The 17,561-nt window shown below is 43.6% G+C and overlaps 1 protein-coding gene across 4 annotated transcripts in view; it reads right to left on the bottom strand.

Annotated features, from left to right (window-relative positions):
* The window catches only part of ZNF804A (zinc finger protein 804A), a 298,236-nt gene that overhangs the window by 32,262 nt on the left and 248,413 nt on the right, over positions 1 to 17,561 (bottom strand). Inside the window, exon 1 of one of the 4 annotated variants that reach the window (XM_053286506.1) lies at positions 7,642 to 8,147. The exons of 1 other annotated variant lie outside the window; for it this stretch is intronic. In XM_053286506.1, the coding sequence (XP_053142481.1) occupies positions 7,642 to 7,689 (48 nt within the window). In that variant the 5' untranslated portion in view covers positions 7,690 to 8,147. Of the gene's footprint in view, positions 1 to 5,121; positions 5,242 to 7,641; positions 8,148 to 17,561 lie in introns of those variants that run through there. 2 more of the 4 variants (XM_053286508.1, XM_053286507.1) reach the window with 2 other exon arrangements.

Below are 17,561 nucleotides of genomic sequence, written 5' to 3'. Positions count from 1 at the left end.
TCGCCGCCCATATTTGTACCCTTTCATTTTTCGTTTGCATCTGTCATATTTCTGGCCAATGATATTAAATGTCAAGGGTAACAGCAAATTGGGATATAGGTTAATTGGTCAAGACCCCCTTTGGCCAATTATTATCAAGGAAGCATGGAAAAATTGATGTGTGGGTAATCTGTAGAAAGGTACAAAAAACCCATATTGGAATTCAAAGGGACACTCGGGCACACTCTCTCACACACACACGCTCATTCCACAGGAGAGGGAGAGAGAGGAGAAAAAGAGGAAGCACAAAAGCTTTGGTAAAGTGCAAAGGAAACCGTGACCACAGGTTTTGACAATCTTTAAAGCTGTTAGTTTAATTGTATGATTGCTTTTGGAGAAGGGAGAATTGTTTCGCTGTATGCTGAGATTCATCTGAAAATTTGGTGAGAAATAAAGCTTTTGATTAATTCTTACCCCTTCGTTTTCCTCATGTTTTCTCAGATCTTGAGAGTCTTGACAGCCAAGACCATTGAAAAGTACCCATCATTTTCTTTAACGTGAGGGTTTTGGGGTCCCTATCTCCTCCTAATTGCAGGGGAGTTTGGGGCATCTCCAATCTCTTACACTAAGAGCATAACTGAATCTGCCCACTGAGAATTCTGAAGCCAAAGTTGGGAGGTGCAGATCCTGGTAATATATAGTGAGTGACTTCCTTGCTTACTTTTGAGTGTGTGTGTGTGTGTGTGTGTGTGTGTGTGTGTGTATGGCGTACCCGTCGCTAATCCCATGCATGGCAGCTCTCGTGAGATTTCATGAACGAGGGGAGGGGGAGATGCACCCACAGTTTGCCTTGGTCTTTCAGTTGGGTATTGGGTTGGGGAAGGACGCATCCCGGCAGAACTGTAACCGGTGGAGTTTCTCTAATCACTTCCTAGAGATGCCCCAATTAATTTCTGCCTGATGCATGTCTGATCAAGGCAAAGTATTGGTGTACGGGGCCTCGTTTCTAACGCCATCATCATATACCAGACTGTACAAAGTATTTATAGCTTATATGGTGTGCAAGTTAATATTGGCAACTTAACTTGCAATTTGCATTCTTTTTGAAATGTAAAGAATCTCAACTCTTATCTTAAACCGAAGGTTTTTGGAGCACTGATTAAAAATGCACCTATGACAGCGAATGTCTCTAGCATGGAATGATTTGTCTGGAGATAACAGCTTCCCATACTATTTCAGCATGGCATCTAATTGGTTAGAACAGACAAAATTGATGGCTAGATCATAGAATCATAAAATAGCATGTAAGGGTTGGAAATATGGGATGTTTGATAACATTATAGTAATTAACTAAGAAGCTGTCATCTCATACAAAAAACACTCTTAACACACTGTTTTGTTTCTTTGCATCAGTTCTTGAAATTCTAAATACATCCAAGTCTCGGTCTCTGAACGTTACTGCAAGTTATGCCCCCTACTAATGAAATCTAAAATGGCTTCTTTTATTAATGGAAGTCATTCAATTAAGCAATGCATAATTCGCAAGATGTATTGATCAAGTTACCTAGATAAATGTATATGGCTTTAAACAAAGCTGTAATGAATAGTTCCCACACAGATGCAGATGCAGCCATAACTCAGTGGAAGAACATCTGCTTTGCATGAAGAAGGTCCCAGGTTTAAACCCTGGCATCTCCAAGCAGGGCTGGGAAAGGCTCCTGCCTGTAACCTTGGAGAGCCACTGCCAGTCAGTGGAGACATTACTGAGCTAGATGGACCAGTGGGCTGACTTGGTTTAAGGCAGCTTCCTACGTTCTACACATCCTTTTTCTGTATGAAAGCCAGCTATCCATTGTGTTTCTTTCATATGCTAAACCCGGTGTGTGCTTTTAAACAAAAAAGGAAACAACAGATATGAAGTTAGATCTGACACTGAAGGCACTGAGCTGTGTATCAGGAGTAAATTATTGATGAACGGCAGCTTTGCTGCCTCAGTTTCCACACAACAGAAGAGTTGTGTTATCAGGAGAAACAGAGAAACTTTTGCAATCCTTCTGCAGTTTGACATTTGGTGTAAATGCTTTGGTGTTTGGAAAGGAAATAAAATCTGTCAGCTACGGAAGAATGTTAAAGCTGAGCTGGGAATCAGTATGGGGCGGGGGAGAACCCCCTTGACATCTCACTGTTGCCATCATCTTTTAGGATGGGAACTGAAAGCGAAATGGAGAAATCGTAGACTCTTACAATAGGCATGGACCCTCAAAAAGGGCCATGGGGAAATAACCTCCTCTCAAGGCTTCTGCCCCATCAGGCAATTGACTCTAGACCAGGCCTGCTCAACTTAGGCCCCCCAGCTGTTTTTGGACTAGAACTCCCACAATCCCCAGCCATAGTGGCCAATAGCCAGGGATTATGGGAGTTGTAGACCAACATCTGCAGGAGGGCCGAAGTTGAGCAGCCCTGCTCTAGACAAAGAGCCGGGTCTCACGAACAGTGAGACCCGGTTTTTGTGAGTGCACAGTGCTCTCCCAGCACACAAGCAGGGAGGGAACCCTGGGCAGCTGGATGGGCTGCCCACACGATTGCCGGCTCCATGACGGAGTGGGCGGGGGCTGGGGGGAGCAGGGGCCGATTGGCTCCCAGAAGCTCCAGCATGCCCTGCACGAGCGCACAGGGCATGCTGGCAAGACCCCCAGAGCCAGGAGGCAGCTTTTCACCTCCCCTCTGAGGGTCTCCTCGTGAGTAGCCATGGCACAGAGCTACACCGTGGCTACTCACGATCGGGAAGCTTGGGTTTGCAGAGCACTCGCTCTGCAAACCCGGGCTAAGGGGAAGGCTACAAAAGCGGGCTAGCTGCTTGTAAGCCACTGGGCTCACCTGCGAGCCCAGTGGTTGACATGATCTGCAAAAATTGGGCTAGGCTCTCCTAGCCCAATATTTGCTGATCGTGTGAATAGCCCCAAAGACTGCCTTTTCTGTAGCATGGCTCAGAAGCCAGCCTCTGAATTAACAACCTAGGTACAGTAGAGGGGGACCATGTGTTGGCCTAAATGCCTTGTTTTTATTTCTGCCTCATATGTGCTCTTGACATCAATAAACCTGACAACTGGGGAACAGTAAAGCAAAGTTATGCATCTGAGCCAATATACACACGAGGGGTGTGCACAGAACTGGTTTGCGTGGTTCAGTCAGAATTTGGATTGAATTCTGACTGGACCGCGGTCCACAAACCAGTTTGATCAAATTGATGTCCGATCAAACCAGCTTGAACCAGTTTGCATGCCTGTAAAGGGGCAAGTGAGAATTCCCCTTTGCCTCCAAAAGCAATAAAAGGTGGCAGGGCAGCAGTGAGAGAGAGGTGCCTTTAGAACTGGAAGAGAAGGTGCTTACTGGAAGGCCTGTGCAGTGCTCCCCTCGCCCCCTAAATGGCGGTGGCACACAAACAGCCTCTGTGCTTTCACGGAGGCCATTTGCATGGTCAGCGTGTTTCTGATCACACCATAAATGGCCTCTATGCACAGAGGCGTATCTAGGGAAAACAGCGCCTAGGACAAGCACTGAAATTGCGCTCCCCCACATCCCCCAAAATCTGACACCCATCTTTCAGACAACTTCACCATAATATCAGCTCAAAAATAAAAGTCAAGCTTGTTAATCTTTTAATTAACAAATTATGGCACTACCTGAAAATTATAACTGCACCTTACTTGCTTTCACTGATGCAAATTGCTGAGGCAGCACAGATACAGCCTTCTTCAGAAAGCAGGAATCACACCTATCAGCTATTCAGAGAGGTACTGGAGACTGGATGTAGTCCTTACACTCCCTGATCAGCATGTTCATTGCATTCCAAATCCAGCATTGTGTATTAGCAACCCCCTGCCCCCTCCCAGCTGCTATCTGCCAGCAAGCAGTAACATTCACATTTTTTATATCCCGTTCTTCCTCCAAGGAGCCCAGAGCAGTGTACATACTTAAGTTTCTCCTCACAACTACCCTGTGGAGTAGGTTAGGCTAAGAGAGAAGTCACTGCCCCAGAGTCACCCAGCAAGTCTCATGGCTGAATGGGGATTTGAACTCGGGTCTCTCTGGTCCTAGTCCAGCACTCTAACCACTATCAAGGCAGTGTGTGCACACCTGCATTCAGAGTGGGGCCTTACAGCCTCAGCGCCTCCTCCAAAACACAAGTCAGCCTACGTGCACATACAGCTACAACATCCATCTTAAGAGTAAGATACACAAAATGAGCAGGCAGGGCTATTGCTGAGAAATCTCAAGGTTAGGGCAAGGAAGAGAGAGAAACTAACAAATTAATTAAGGGGTACACTTATGAACAATTCTGGAATGTTAATCAAACTGTCCCCTCCTTTCCCCTTCCAATACATCAGAGCAAACAGCATAGGAAGAGAGATTTTGTTTATCCATGTGCCCATTTCTAAAATTTATATTTACACTTATATCCCTCTCTTCTTCCAAGGAGCTCAGAATGGAGTACATGGGTTTTTTTATCCTCACAACAGCCCTGTGAGGTAGGTTAGGCTGAGACATACATGACTGGCTCAAAGTCACCCAGTGAGATTCATGGTTGAATGAGGATTCAAACTCAGGTCTTCCCGGTCCTAGTTCAACACTCTAACCACTACACTATGCTGGCTCTCAGGAAAAGTCACAAAGAAATCCATCAATTACACTTGTATTCATCCACTTCATAGAAGCGGTCTCTGCATATTAAGCTTTTTAAGGTTTCTTTTGGTGACTACATTGTTTATGCACATTAATGCAAGTCTGTTTCTACATAGTGTGCATGCCTGGCAGTAAATGAAAAACTTATTGTAAGTTCTAGAAAATGTCTTCAACTTTCAGATGTAAAACAATCTTTTTCACTTACATTTACAATTACAAGCCTTTTTCAATTACACATGATTTATTGCACATTTTAATAGTAAACTCTTTTAAAAGACAAGATTTAAATCACAAAATCAATTTTTAACAAACTGGTGCTGCTGGAAGGACAAGCCAGCATAGCTAAGTACCTACTCTCCTCCCCACCCCTCCCCTCCCCTCTAACCCTCTCTAAAAACAGAGAAAAGCCCACCCAAAGAAAGGAAGATGGGATTTGAACGGGATGGGGAGAGGGATTACCTGCAGAATATTGCTTACTGAATAAGGACCACACCTTTGAGTGAAGAGCTGCTTTCATACAGCAAGCCTGCTCTGAAAAGAGAGTGAAGAGCTACCTCCGGCTCTTTAGAGCTTGATGCCACGTCCCCTTTGCATGTGATGTATCATGTGATGACATCACATGCAAAGGGGGCACGGCCTCAAGCTCTAAAGAGCCGGAGTGAGCTCTTCAGTCTTATTTCAGGGCAGGCTTGCTGCGTGAAAGCATCTGTTTTCCCTTTCTCTCCCTCTCTGGAGGAAGAGAAAGGGGAATAGAGGCTTTCAGGCAGTAAATGCTCCCTGAAAATAACCGGAAAGTCAGTGCTCGGGGAGGCTGGGGGTGGGGCGCAGGCTCTCCACCCAGGACTCAGATCTCTGTCATGGTGGCTGCATGAGTGGGGGCGTCAGCAGGCACCCGGCCGGGGCTGGGATTTTCCAAAAAAAAACTAAAAAACCCACACACAATTGTAGTGATTGGGGGTGGGGCATGGCAGGCACTTGGCGCCCTCCTGCAACTGGCGCCTAGGACACGTGCCCTGCCTGTCCCACCCTGGTTACCCATCTGCCTATGCAAGTGCAGAGGCCATGTGCAGCATGATCAGCAACACACTGACCATGCAAATGGCCCCCACATTTGTGTGCCACCACTGAGAGGGTGGAGGAGCGCCGTACAGGCCTGCCGGTAAGTGCCTTCTCTTCCAGTTTTAAAGGCACCTCTCTTGTGCGGCCCCCGTCCCCGCTGCCTTTTATTACCTTTGGAAGCAAAGGGGAATCCCCACTGCATTCCCCTTTACATGCATCCGAACCAACGAACTGGTCCGTGAACAAACCAGGTTCGGTCCAGTTTGATTGTGGACTGGAACCCTTTCATCACCAGAGCTGGTCCGGTCCAAGACTGAACAGGCCAGGTTCAATTGCTGGCTGAATCGGCACAGCCCTAACTTACAGTGGCTGACATACTATGCAATGGTATGTCAGCCTAGGAATACTGCATGCACACTGATACATGACCAATCTAGCCAATGCAAAGCCTGGGCTTTAGAAAATCTTGTTTTCCAGATTTTATCCCCACTTTTAGAAACATGCAGTATTTTGCATTTAAATGTTTATCTAAAGTTGTGCAAATGACCATGGGTTTTCAGTTTTTTTAATGAACAGAATTGCTGAGGAAAGCATACTGAATATTTCACCATGACAGTTGGTAAAGTAGCCATGTGTATCAAAGCAGTCTGGCCAAACTGCAAAGCTTTAGGATATTTTCATTAGCTTCAGCAAAAATCTAAAGAGCCCCTCATAAATATTAGTAATGGGAGGACCAAAGAAAACACCATAAAACTAGAATTAGCAACTTGCCTTTCAAATTAATTTAAATGCATAATCAAAAGATCATAAAAATACAGGCCATTCATATATCTCCAAAGCGGTTACATGTGTCACAACCTTGAAGTGGGAAAGTAATTATTTTTAATTACTTTTAGGGGGCTCCATTCTGCTTCCAGTGAAGGCAGTGGCAAAACACTCGCTCACTTCAGCAGGAGATGGAACAAGCTTTCTAATTATAAAGATATATTTGCAGTAACACCTTGAAGAGCTTTCCTCAACCAAGAAAATTAAAGACAAGTTGGAGTCATTTTTCTCTCTTTACTTTAAATTTCACTTGACATTTCAATTCCATTCCTGTATCACATTGGCCTACCATTTCAAATCTTGTCCAAAAGCAAGTACATGAGAGCTTATTCGGAACACAGTCAAGACACATAGATGATTACCTTCTGGCACAGGCAATCTTTAATACACCAAGATGACTAATACAGCTGCCTTTGAGGTTAAATCAGAGCAGCCCTCCTCAGGACAGCTGCCTACAGGTGGTGACAAAAGGGCATGCTGAAGATTGCTGCCTGCTTCAAGCTCATAAGGGGCTGATGTTCTTCTGCTGCTTCTCTCCCATCCCTAATGCAAGGAGTAACATTAAAACCATCGGAATGTAGTCTGATAGATCAGAGTAAAGATCTATCTCCTCTAGCTCTTGGTTTCCAACAGTGGCCAGTTTCAGATGTTCCATCAAGAAAGGTAAGATGGTGATGGCCGTGCTATTCTATTAGTCCCTGGCACCTGGTAATCAAAGCTACACTAATTATGGACACAGAGGTTCAATTCTTTGCTACTATGTCTTATATTGTCCATGATTTTGCCTATTTAAGAAGCCACATATGCTACATGTGTTAACAAAGATGTTTGATCCATACTGTGCTACATCTACTTCAGAACTCCAATGCACAGCTCCAGCAAATCATCACTAATAACATGGTTAGTTTTTGCATAATGTTTAGCAAAGTGAAGAACTGTGTTTTCGGAGATGAGCCAGTAAAGATACCAGATAGAGTTTATGCTTTTGGCATCCTGAATAAAGGTTTCTTATTAAGTCAGTAAAACATTAACGCAGGACAATATTTTTAGTCTGCAAGCATTTCTTCTTGCAACTGACAAAGAAGAGTTACTCACCCTCACAGCATTGCAGAGGACCCTTTTTGTACTTCTAATCTGCTGCATTATGTAGCATTTTCACCTAAGAGGACTTGTGACTGCTGTGTTAAATACAGCCATTTAAAATCCATCTTCCTTTTGAAAGCTGAATTGTGCAAAATCCACTTGGCTAATTGCAATACCAATTTATGTGACCTGGGGATAGCCTTTATGCCTTCTCTGTCCCTCTTCAGAAGATATAGGCATGCAAGCAGCTTAGGTTTAAGAATTTAGGGCTGCTGATGTTCCTTTATAGTTGCTCTTTAAGGTGACCCTCACTTTTTTTTAATTGGAGACATTCGAATCTCCAAGAGAACAGTTTCATAGAAAAATGTGACTCCCTCTGTGAGCAGAAAAGCTCTGTTGTCTGCATTCCCCAGGAGCTGACATTTGCTGCACATAAAAAAAAGAAAAAGTGAAATGAAGTCAGGGCAAAATTTCATAAAGTGAACATCTTTTTCATCTTCAGCAGAAGATGAGAGTTCCTTATTAAAGACAACCAATACCCTAGTGTTAGTGTGTGCATATTGAGGCATGAAATTCTGTCCCTTCCGTATCAGAGAGAGGTTAATGTGCCCTAGGAATCTTGAAGTGTTCCCCCCCACCCCCATTGCTTCTCTAGTTTTGAGTTGTTAAAATGCTAGTTGATCCTCAGGACTCAACAGTGGGTATCATTCCTTTAACATGCTTCACATTACCCCATCAGCCAGGAGAATATTAATTGAGTCATTCGCTCTAAGAGGTTTCAACTAGAGAAAACTCCCTGAGAAATGTTGCAAGACTAATCAAAAGTGTTCTAGCTTCTTTTGAAATTCCTCCATTGTTTCATCTTAGGAGAAGCCTCCAGATGTGCTACAAAATCCAGCAAAAAACAGTTGATGGCCAGCATCCACTAAGAGGTCTCGCTAATCTTACCAAAACGCTTACAATTCTTCAGATTCCAGAGTAGTAGCCATGCTTGCCTGTCACAACAGACACATATTCTATTGTAAACAGTTACAACTTATGTCCACACAATTAAAAATATATTACTACTACTCCATAACAAAAACAAACAAGGAATCCCGCTGCCAATCTGTGTAGACAATACTGAACTAGATGGACCTATGGTCTGACTCAGTATATGGCAACTTCCTATGTTCCTAGTACCTTAAAGACTAAAATGTTTAATATTCAAGGTACCACAAGACTCTTTTTAGAATTCCACAGTTTTTTCCTGAAGAGAAGCCTTAAAATTGCTTCAAATTCCTTTTTTTAGGTGAGATGCTGGTAGCCAATCTTGTTTCAAATATTAAAATTTAGGCCTTGTCACTCATAGCTAAATTGTTGAACCACTGAAGGAGACCTGTTGCTATGCTCTAGTGAGATCGGTCTCACCAAACAATAGCCAGCACAGATGTTTTAATATTGTAAAAAGGTGGGTCTGAAGGAGTTAGTTAAAAATATCTGCATACAAAGGAGGCTGACATAAATGCAGGGTCACAGCACTGGTAAGAAAATGAAGAGGCACTCTTTGAGGTGCCATAGTCATCTCTCATCAAGGCAAAGAGAAGATAGTTGGGGTGGGGAAGCTAAGAAGCGCAGGATGGGATACTTTGAATGTATTCTATAGGAGAGCTGCTTTGGGAGCCTTGCCATGTCCTTGAAAAGCTAGGAGGCAGTGGAGCAGCAGCTACAGTCAGCAGAACAGACCTAATGGCATCCCATTTAGGGGAAATTGTCTCTGCAAGGTGCTGCATGACTCATTTTCCCTTTAAGGTTTCCTGAGATGCTTGCCATGAATGCTGTCCTCCTTTTGCCATTAAAGAAAGTAGACTTTGGTAAGGGGGAAAGGAACCATTCCCATAACTGAATGGGTTACGAGACACAACCTTTCTTGATATAGAAAGTCTGCTCTATAATGATCTCTCCCTTTCTCAGCTACAAATGCTGAAGGACACAAAGTGAGGAAAATAACCTGAATTCTTATTCTAGCATTATGAGAAAGGAAATAGCATCTTTCTTTATCCCCTTTCTTCATACCATTCATAACTTTATAAACCTCTACCATATCCCTCTTTCTATACTAAAAAGCTCCAGATACTTTTACCTTTCCTTGTAGGGAAGATGATATGTGTGAAGTTGGGATTTTTGCTCCAGACCGCATTTGCCATGTTCTTGATCTTTCATCCAGTTTGGAGAGATCCTTTGGAACTCTTCACACTTGGATTTTTCACCATTTTGAACAACATTTCATAATGTAATAATGTATAAAGTATATATTTATAAACTAAAGAATACATTAAGTGAATGCTGTGCTTTATAAAAGTTTAGTTATTTGTCTTACAAACAAATGTACGAACAGCCCTGCTGGATCAGGCCCAAGGCCCATCCAGTCCAGCATCCGGTTTCATACAGTGGCCCACCAGATGCCTCTCTGGGAAGCCCACAAGCAAGAGGTGAGTAGCCATTGATAGACCTGTCCTCCATGAATTTGTCTAAGCCCCTTTTAAAGCCATCCTAGTTAGTGTCCATCACCACATCCTGTGGCAGATAATTTCAAAGATTAATTAAGCACTGTGTGAAAAAGTACTTCCTTTTGTTGTTCCTAAATTTCTCATCCTTCAGTTTCATGAGATGACCCCTGGTTCTGGTGTTGTGAGAGAGGGAGGGGGGGAACTCTGTTCTCACACTCTCTGCTCCATGCATAATTTTATACAGCTCTGTCAGGTCCCCCCCCCGCAATAGTCCCCTCTTTTCCAGACTAAAAAGTCTGGAAAGGCAGTATCCTTGTCTCATAAGGAAGGTGCTCCAGGCCTCTGATCATCTTGGCTGCCCTTTTTTGCACCTTCTCCAGTTCTATAATGTCCTTCTTAAGATCCAATGAACAGAACTGCTCACAGTACTCCAAATGTGGCAGCACTATAGATTTGTATAAGGGCATTATGATATTAGCATTTTTATTTTCAACCCCCTCCCTAATGATTCCTAGAATGGAATTTGCCTTTATCACAGCTGCCATGCTCTGAGTTGATACATTCAATGAGCTGTCCACCACGACCCCAAGATCCTTCTCCAGGTCAGCCACTGACAGCTCAGTCCCCAACAGTGTTTATGTGAAGTTAGGGATTTTTTGCCTCAATAGGCATCACTTTACACTTGCTTACATTGAACCGCATTTGCCATTTTGTTGCTCAATCCCCCAGTGGAGAGATTCTTTTTGCTGATCCTTACAATCCATTTTGGATTTTACTACTCAAAATAGTTTAGTGTCATCTGCACCTTTGACCATTTTGCTGGATACACCAAGTTCTAGATCATTTTTATGAAATAAAGAACACTGGTCCCAGTACAGACCTCTCTGGATGATCTCAATGGACGATAGCAGGGGTGTAGCAAGGTTGGAGTGGGCCTAGAGACAAGATTTTTAAATGGGCCCCCCTCACTGAAGTTATATATATATATATATATATATATATATATATATATATATATATGTGTGTGTGTGTGTGTGTGTGTGTGTGTGTGTGTGTGTGTGTGTGCGCCACAATACAACATCATCCTAAATTATTTTTTAAAAGGTTTTGTAAACTGTGGACGAGGCAAGTGACTTAATGGTACGAGAGACATGCTGTTCTGGTAGCTCCAGGTCTTAACACTCACATCAGTTTTGGAGGATGAATACAACTGAAGGAAGGCCGGGCAGGTGCGCGACTGGGGGAGTCAGTCATTTGACTTGCCTCCAAGGCCCCCAAGGCAGTCAGCCCCCAGACAACTGTCTCCCCTTGCCCTATTACAGTTACACCCCTGGACGATGGGTTTTCTCACATGAGAGTGATGTTGCCCACCTCTTCTTCCAGTTCGCTTGTCAATTTCTGCCCAAAAGGGGTTAAACAATTTTAGGCATCGAAAAGGGATTTTCAGGGAAGTTACAATGTCTCCTGAAAAACTGCTAAAATCTTACCTTTTTCCATGCTGGTTCACTGCTGTTCACAGCTCCAATGTGATTGTAGCTTGAGCACCATCTTTTGCATTTAAAACAGGACTTTTTTCCTAGTGATGTCATGCAGCCAATCACGTCTGGCTGCATGACATCAATGTGGACAAATGAAGCTATTTTGAACCACCACCACGGCCACAACAAAGCTTGGCAGAGGAGCTGCCGCTTATCAGGGCTGCAAAGATGCTCAGAGTGGAGTGTTGCCATCACTGTTTACATATCAATCAAATGAGGGGGTGCACAAATATGCGTGTGGGGGGTGGGGAGGGCACGCTTTCTCAAAAAATAATTGCTGAAAAGAACCTCCCTGAAAGTGTCCAAAAAAGAGAAAGCATTTCATGAGAAGAGAGATACTTATGAAATTGATTCCTTGTTTTGGCTTAGCCCTGATAAATGTTCATGATTGAGATAAATAAAACTAGAGTTTACTATCAATATTTCACTTAAGGCAAAACCTGAAAACCAAAATTTCAGACTGGGATATGGACTGTCCTGTAATTCTGTTTGTATTTGATTGGTTTCCTTGAAAAGTTATGTATCTCAAGTGCACTGCCAAGTGGATTGGTTCTGTTAACTATGGCCAAGATATTACTGGCCAGATTTTGGTGGGATTCTGAATTACTGAGTTTTCAAGGACTTTGACTTTATCAACAGTGGCTAAATTCCCTGAGTATGTGAGATGATACAAGATAGTGGACAAGAGTATGAAACTTTTGAAAAGATTTGGCCTCCCCATGTCACACATGTCTACACGTTAATGTAGAAATTCAGTCTTATAAAGCTTTCTTGATGTCACAAGCAAGACTTATTTTGTGATAAGTTTTATAAAATAAAATGCATTTAAAATAAAAAACAAAACAAATAGGAGGATCCTCAGACAAAACGTCTAAATAATTTATTTGGTTAACCAAAGGATTTTTTACAGGCTTAAATATATGTTGGGGAGGGAGATTGCATATCCTGAATGGTCCAAAACAGAGTGGTAAGAATGTATCCCATACTTAACAGCGGCAGCGAGACTGACATTTGCGCGCAAATGGAAAGACAGTCAATGCCCGTCTAAAGAGGATTGGATTCTTAAAGTACTAGAATTGGCAGAAATGGCGAAATTAACATTACTACTAAGAAATAAATTTGAATTTAAAAAAATGGGACCCTCTTCTTGTCTATTTAAAAATACATCACAAAATGGATTTTTGTCAGGCTTTTGAGGGCTAACAACAAATGTTTCAAAAACACCCCAAAGTTGTTTTCTATATGAACTACTGGGGAGAGAATGTTCAATCTATAGGCAAGATCCAGTTATTGTTAACAACACTTGTTCCAATGATGAGATGGAAGTCTTTATTCTGTATGTTTGTGAGTGTCTGTATCATTTGTGTTTGTCCTTTTGTGTTGTGAAAATTGAATAAAAAGTATAAGGGGGGGGGAAGAATGTATCCCTTATCAGCTCCACTATCTTAATCTTTCATTTAACAAAACAAAACAAAAACCCAGATTGATGTATCTTCCAGCCTGTCCAGTATTAGTCTTACTACTGTGCCACATTTAGATCCATAAATCCCCTTTTAAGTGTATATGTTAGCAAGAGAGTTCAAAATTTGTTAAATATCTTCATTCACTCTGATTAGTCTTTGAAAACTTAGAGAACCAACAGTGCATATTGACAGCTGCCTTAATATACCCTCTAGCAAGCACTAACTGTGCACATCCATGAAGCCGGGGCAATCTATATCTGTTTCAGACATTCACAAAATCCATCTAGAATTGTCAGCAATCACATGTGAATGTGAATGTCAGCATTCACTAGTTTGTAGACATTTACTGTCACATATACAGAGTCAGAAAACCCAAAACACTTTCAGTGGCATTCTCTTATCAGTAATGGTATTTGGTCATGTTCACAGGGCTTTTATTTGTTATATTTGTGTTCTGCTTTACACAAAAATGTCCCAAAGAAGCATACTACAGGGAAAAAAACCCAAAATATAATAAAATCTAAAACAATGGAAAACTCAGTAAAACCACACAGAGAGGACCAGTCTAAAAAAGAAACCAGCCCCAAAAGCAGGTATTTAGACATTCAAGTGACCGAAGGGAAGGGGGAAACTCACTTTCAGTTGAACGAAGACAGCAACAATATTATGACTACCTTTTTACCCACAATTCTGAACACTCATGCTGAAACAATGCCTTTGATGCTTCTGTACCCAAGGAGTTTACAGACATCAGCACAATACCAGAATGCCCTCTCAGGTGTTCCAGATAAAGGATAAGCCAAGCACACCATTACTAATGAAAGGTATCCATTACAAGAGGAGAAAAGGGTAATTGCTTTATAGTGCATACCGATTTGACACTGCACAAGCTTTAGGAAAGCAAAAGAGGACACTGTAATCAGTTGCCACCACAGGGGGGAAATTAATAGAGAGGGTGTTTAATTACCTGACTTGGAATTTGGCTAGTTCACAAGGGCTGACACCCCTGCTCTTAAGAAAAGTGTTATGGGAGTTTAATTATCATGAGCCATCAGGGGCTTGATTTTATGTCTCCAAAATGGCAGTTGCTGCAGCACAGTGACATATTACTTCAGTACCGACCCACAGGGGGCAATAACTTAAGTGCCACACCTTCCGGAGGATCAGCACTTCTTGCAGTGCAAAGAGTTAATAGGAGATCTCTTTCTGCTGTGTGTTTTCCCCAAACCTGCTCAGCTGGTGAAAGCAAAGCATACTCAATGGTGTGACACACCGTTAGTACTACCAAGCAGTTGAATTTCATTACTGAGGAGCAAAGCTATGTACTAGAGTACAAACGCACTGAGCCTCTTTGCTGATTGTTTGTGAACCCAAAAACAGTACGACCATGTTACAGATAAAGTGCACAGGAGTGTCCCTGCATGTCATTCTTCTATGGTTGCTTGGAGGGATGACCATCTGAACTGAGTCAGAGAAAGGTATGAGCAGACTTGTGTGCATCTTTTTTTCAGCAAGCTACACTGTTTCATCTTATGACTGAGGTTGTCAAAGTTCCCTTTTAGCTGCTGTGGCTGCACATAACTCATTTGTCTTTTTGAAAAGTTTAAAAAGGGTAGAGGATGGGGTTTGATGTAGAGTTCAACTTGCACCTTATATGAGGTTTGAATTTGGAGGCTCTTATTCGGACAAAACCCCCGAGGAATTTTGATAGAAGCAAAATAAGTGCAAGAGGATTAGCAAAACCCACATGGTGTGTGTGTGGGGGGGGGGGAGGGGAGGTTGGACACATCCTTGAGTTTTCCCTTTTGTCTAAAATGAAATTTTGAGGTGAAGTTGGATAGTCCTCCTGGGTCAAAATGACAAGGATTTGTGAAGAAAACAACAATAATTTGGACAAGATTAGCAAAGTGTCTTTTAGGTAGGTTCTGCCACACATCCCGATTTGGTGCAAGAGACACTTTATGCAAGGAAAATTGCTGCAGCTCTGCAAACACTATTTCCCCTGGATTCCCCTGTATATAGCCTCATGCCAAAGCCTGAAGTTCTTTTTAAACTTTGGGGTATTTCAAAAGCAGTTTGAGAGTTCTAGGGGGAGACTCCAGAGAATGAGACTCCTTACCAGTCTAGCCCTCTTCAGATGTTAACAGCATGAGCAGTGCTCATGCTTACAATGGGGAATGCAGGGAAGAAGTCCCTCTGCCCCATTGTCACTCACCCCCTCCCACCTAACGAATACAATTATGGCACCACTGGAAGGGGGAAGTGCCATAAACATGCTCACTGGCAATTCCATGAGCTCCAAGCTTGATAGATTGAGGTTGCATACCAGCCATTAGGCAAGGGGAGACAGTTGTCTCCCAGCCTGCAGCCTGCTGCCTCAAAGGGCCCCCCAGAGGCAAGTCACACCCATCCCGACTCCCCAGTACCCACCCGATTGCAGCCCACTGCCTGGGCGGACCACGCAATGGAACTATGTGGAAATAGGCAGGATTTGGGGACAGAAAGAGAGCGCAATTTGGGCATGGTAGGTCAGCTTTCTGGGGTGCGTAAAAGGACTGTGGCTGGTGAGTGAGGCTGTCAGAGTGTGGCTGTATATAGCAATTATACAATATAAATATGGCGTGCACTAAGAAGAAGAAACAAGATGATAGTCAGCACCTACCAGCCTTCTATCTAGCAGTGCTGAATAATATCTTGGCTTATTTTGGCGGCGGGGGGGGGGGGGTGTCCTTGTGTTTAACAACTCTCAGGTGGCCTCTGAAAAGCAACCCTAAGAATTCAGCTGTGTGTCCCTTAATTTCATTCTTTTAAATTTGGCTTCCTTGGTTTGCTTCCTTCCTCGCTGAAAATCCTGTCTCTAGGATGCCTCTCTGCTCCCGGAGCTCCGCGGGCCAAGTATGCTTTCCCGGAGACATTGGGCGTGCTTGGGTGAGCACCCAGCAAAGCTGTGGGCCATTTGGAGCCAGTGCAGAGGCTCGGGCTGGAGGGATGCTGGGGGATTTCGCTGCCACTAAAAAGAAGTCTGAGCTCCCTTTCCACGGGTCTTCCTTCTCCGTGCTCCTCCTCTTAGACCACCTTGCCAAAGAAGGCAAAAAAAGTTGTGTGGAAAATTTAGGGAAAGTTTGGTAATAGGAAGGGTGTCGCCCGGAAGGCCAAGCAGCTGGCCCGCCTGCCCTGCATCTTCTGGTGCAACTTTTGTGTGTGTTATAGAAGTATCTGCCTCTTGGGCTGGAAAATGTTTCCTTGCACGCGTTACTTGGGAGCAAACCTGACAGAACTTTAGTGGAATTTCCTTCCACGTAAACTGCTCTCTGCTCGGTCTCCACCTTCGCCCTGCCTAGCCTGTTCTTTTCAGCTCCTCGCCCCCCTCCTTTTCTTCCTAGTTGTTCTCTACTCCATTCCCCCATCTCTTTTCCTCTGAAGTGAGCCCCACCTCTCTGAGCTCAAGGTGGCTTACTCCCAAGTCAGCGTTCACACGCAGCATAGCAACCCTAGTAAGCTGTGCCCATTCCTTGCAAGCCGTGCTCCCTGAGCTGTGGGTTGTTTACTCCAGAGTAAGCATGCCTGGGATTAAGGCATGCCAGAGGCGTGCTTTGAGTTTGCAAAGCTTAAATCCCTGCCCTTATCCTGGATCAGTTAGGAAGTGCCAGGCGACTTTCTTTTTCTCTTCCAAAGCTGCTCCGTCCGCTTTTGCACCTCAACTTGCAGAACAGTGTGGGTGAGGAAATGCCTTTTCCTTCCTTTTGCCTGCCTTGGCAAGTCACCCACAGTTGGGAAGCAGAGTCCACTCCTTGGGCGGAGGGGGCCCCCAACACTCCTCCCCTTCAAGCCGGCCTTTCTCAACGCAGCCCCTCCCCTGAGTGCAGGCAGGCTGCAAGCCTCTAAAGCACCTTATGGACAGTGCCCACCCCATAAAAGGTGATCAAGCAGGCCAGGCGTGTGGGGGGCAGTTATAAGCATTGCAGGCAGCTAGCAACCTGATCTGCCCAACCCTAATTATCCTGGCTTTTTCTCTTTTTGTCTTCCAGAGTAAGTTTAAAAAGGACACACACACCTATCCATCAATCGCTTTCATTCAGTATAGCCATGTTGAGAAACTTTCAAGAGAGATTTGTCCTGTAGTCTTCATTCTTTCTCTCTCTCCTTTCTTTTCCCTTTCCTTCTCTCTCTTTTTCTCCCTGCTCTTATCTCTCTCCCTCCTTTCCTCTTTTCTTACTTTCTCTCTCTCTCCCCCACCCCTCACACACACACTCTTATCTGGGAGTAAGTCCTCCCCCCCCGCAAAAAATGGCCTCTTACCCAGGAGTAAGGTAAACACATTACTCTCATCGAACAACCCCTTTCTCAACAGGTGGGATCAATCCCTCTTTCTGCTTCCTTCGCTGCCTAATAATCTATTTTTCAAATTCAGTTTGTGTTCATTACCTCCATGCATGCATAGC

The sequence above is a fragment of the Hemicordylus capensis genome, chromosome 1, assembly GCF_027244095.1.
Source record: "Hemicordylus capensis ecotype Gifberg chromosome 1, rHemCap1.1.pri, whole genome shotgun sequence".
NCBI lineage: Eukaryota > Metazoa > Chordata > Lepidosauria > Squamata > Cordylidae > Hemicordylus > Hemicordylus capensis.
This window is presented reverse-complemented; position numbering and strand designations above follow the sequence as displayed.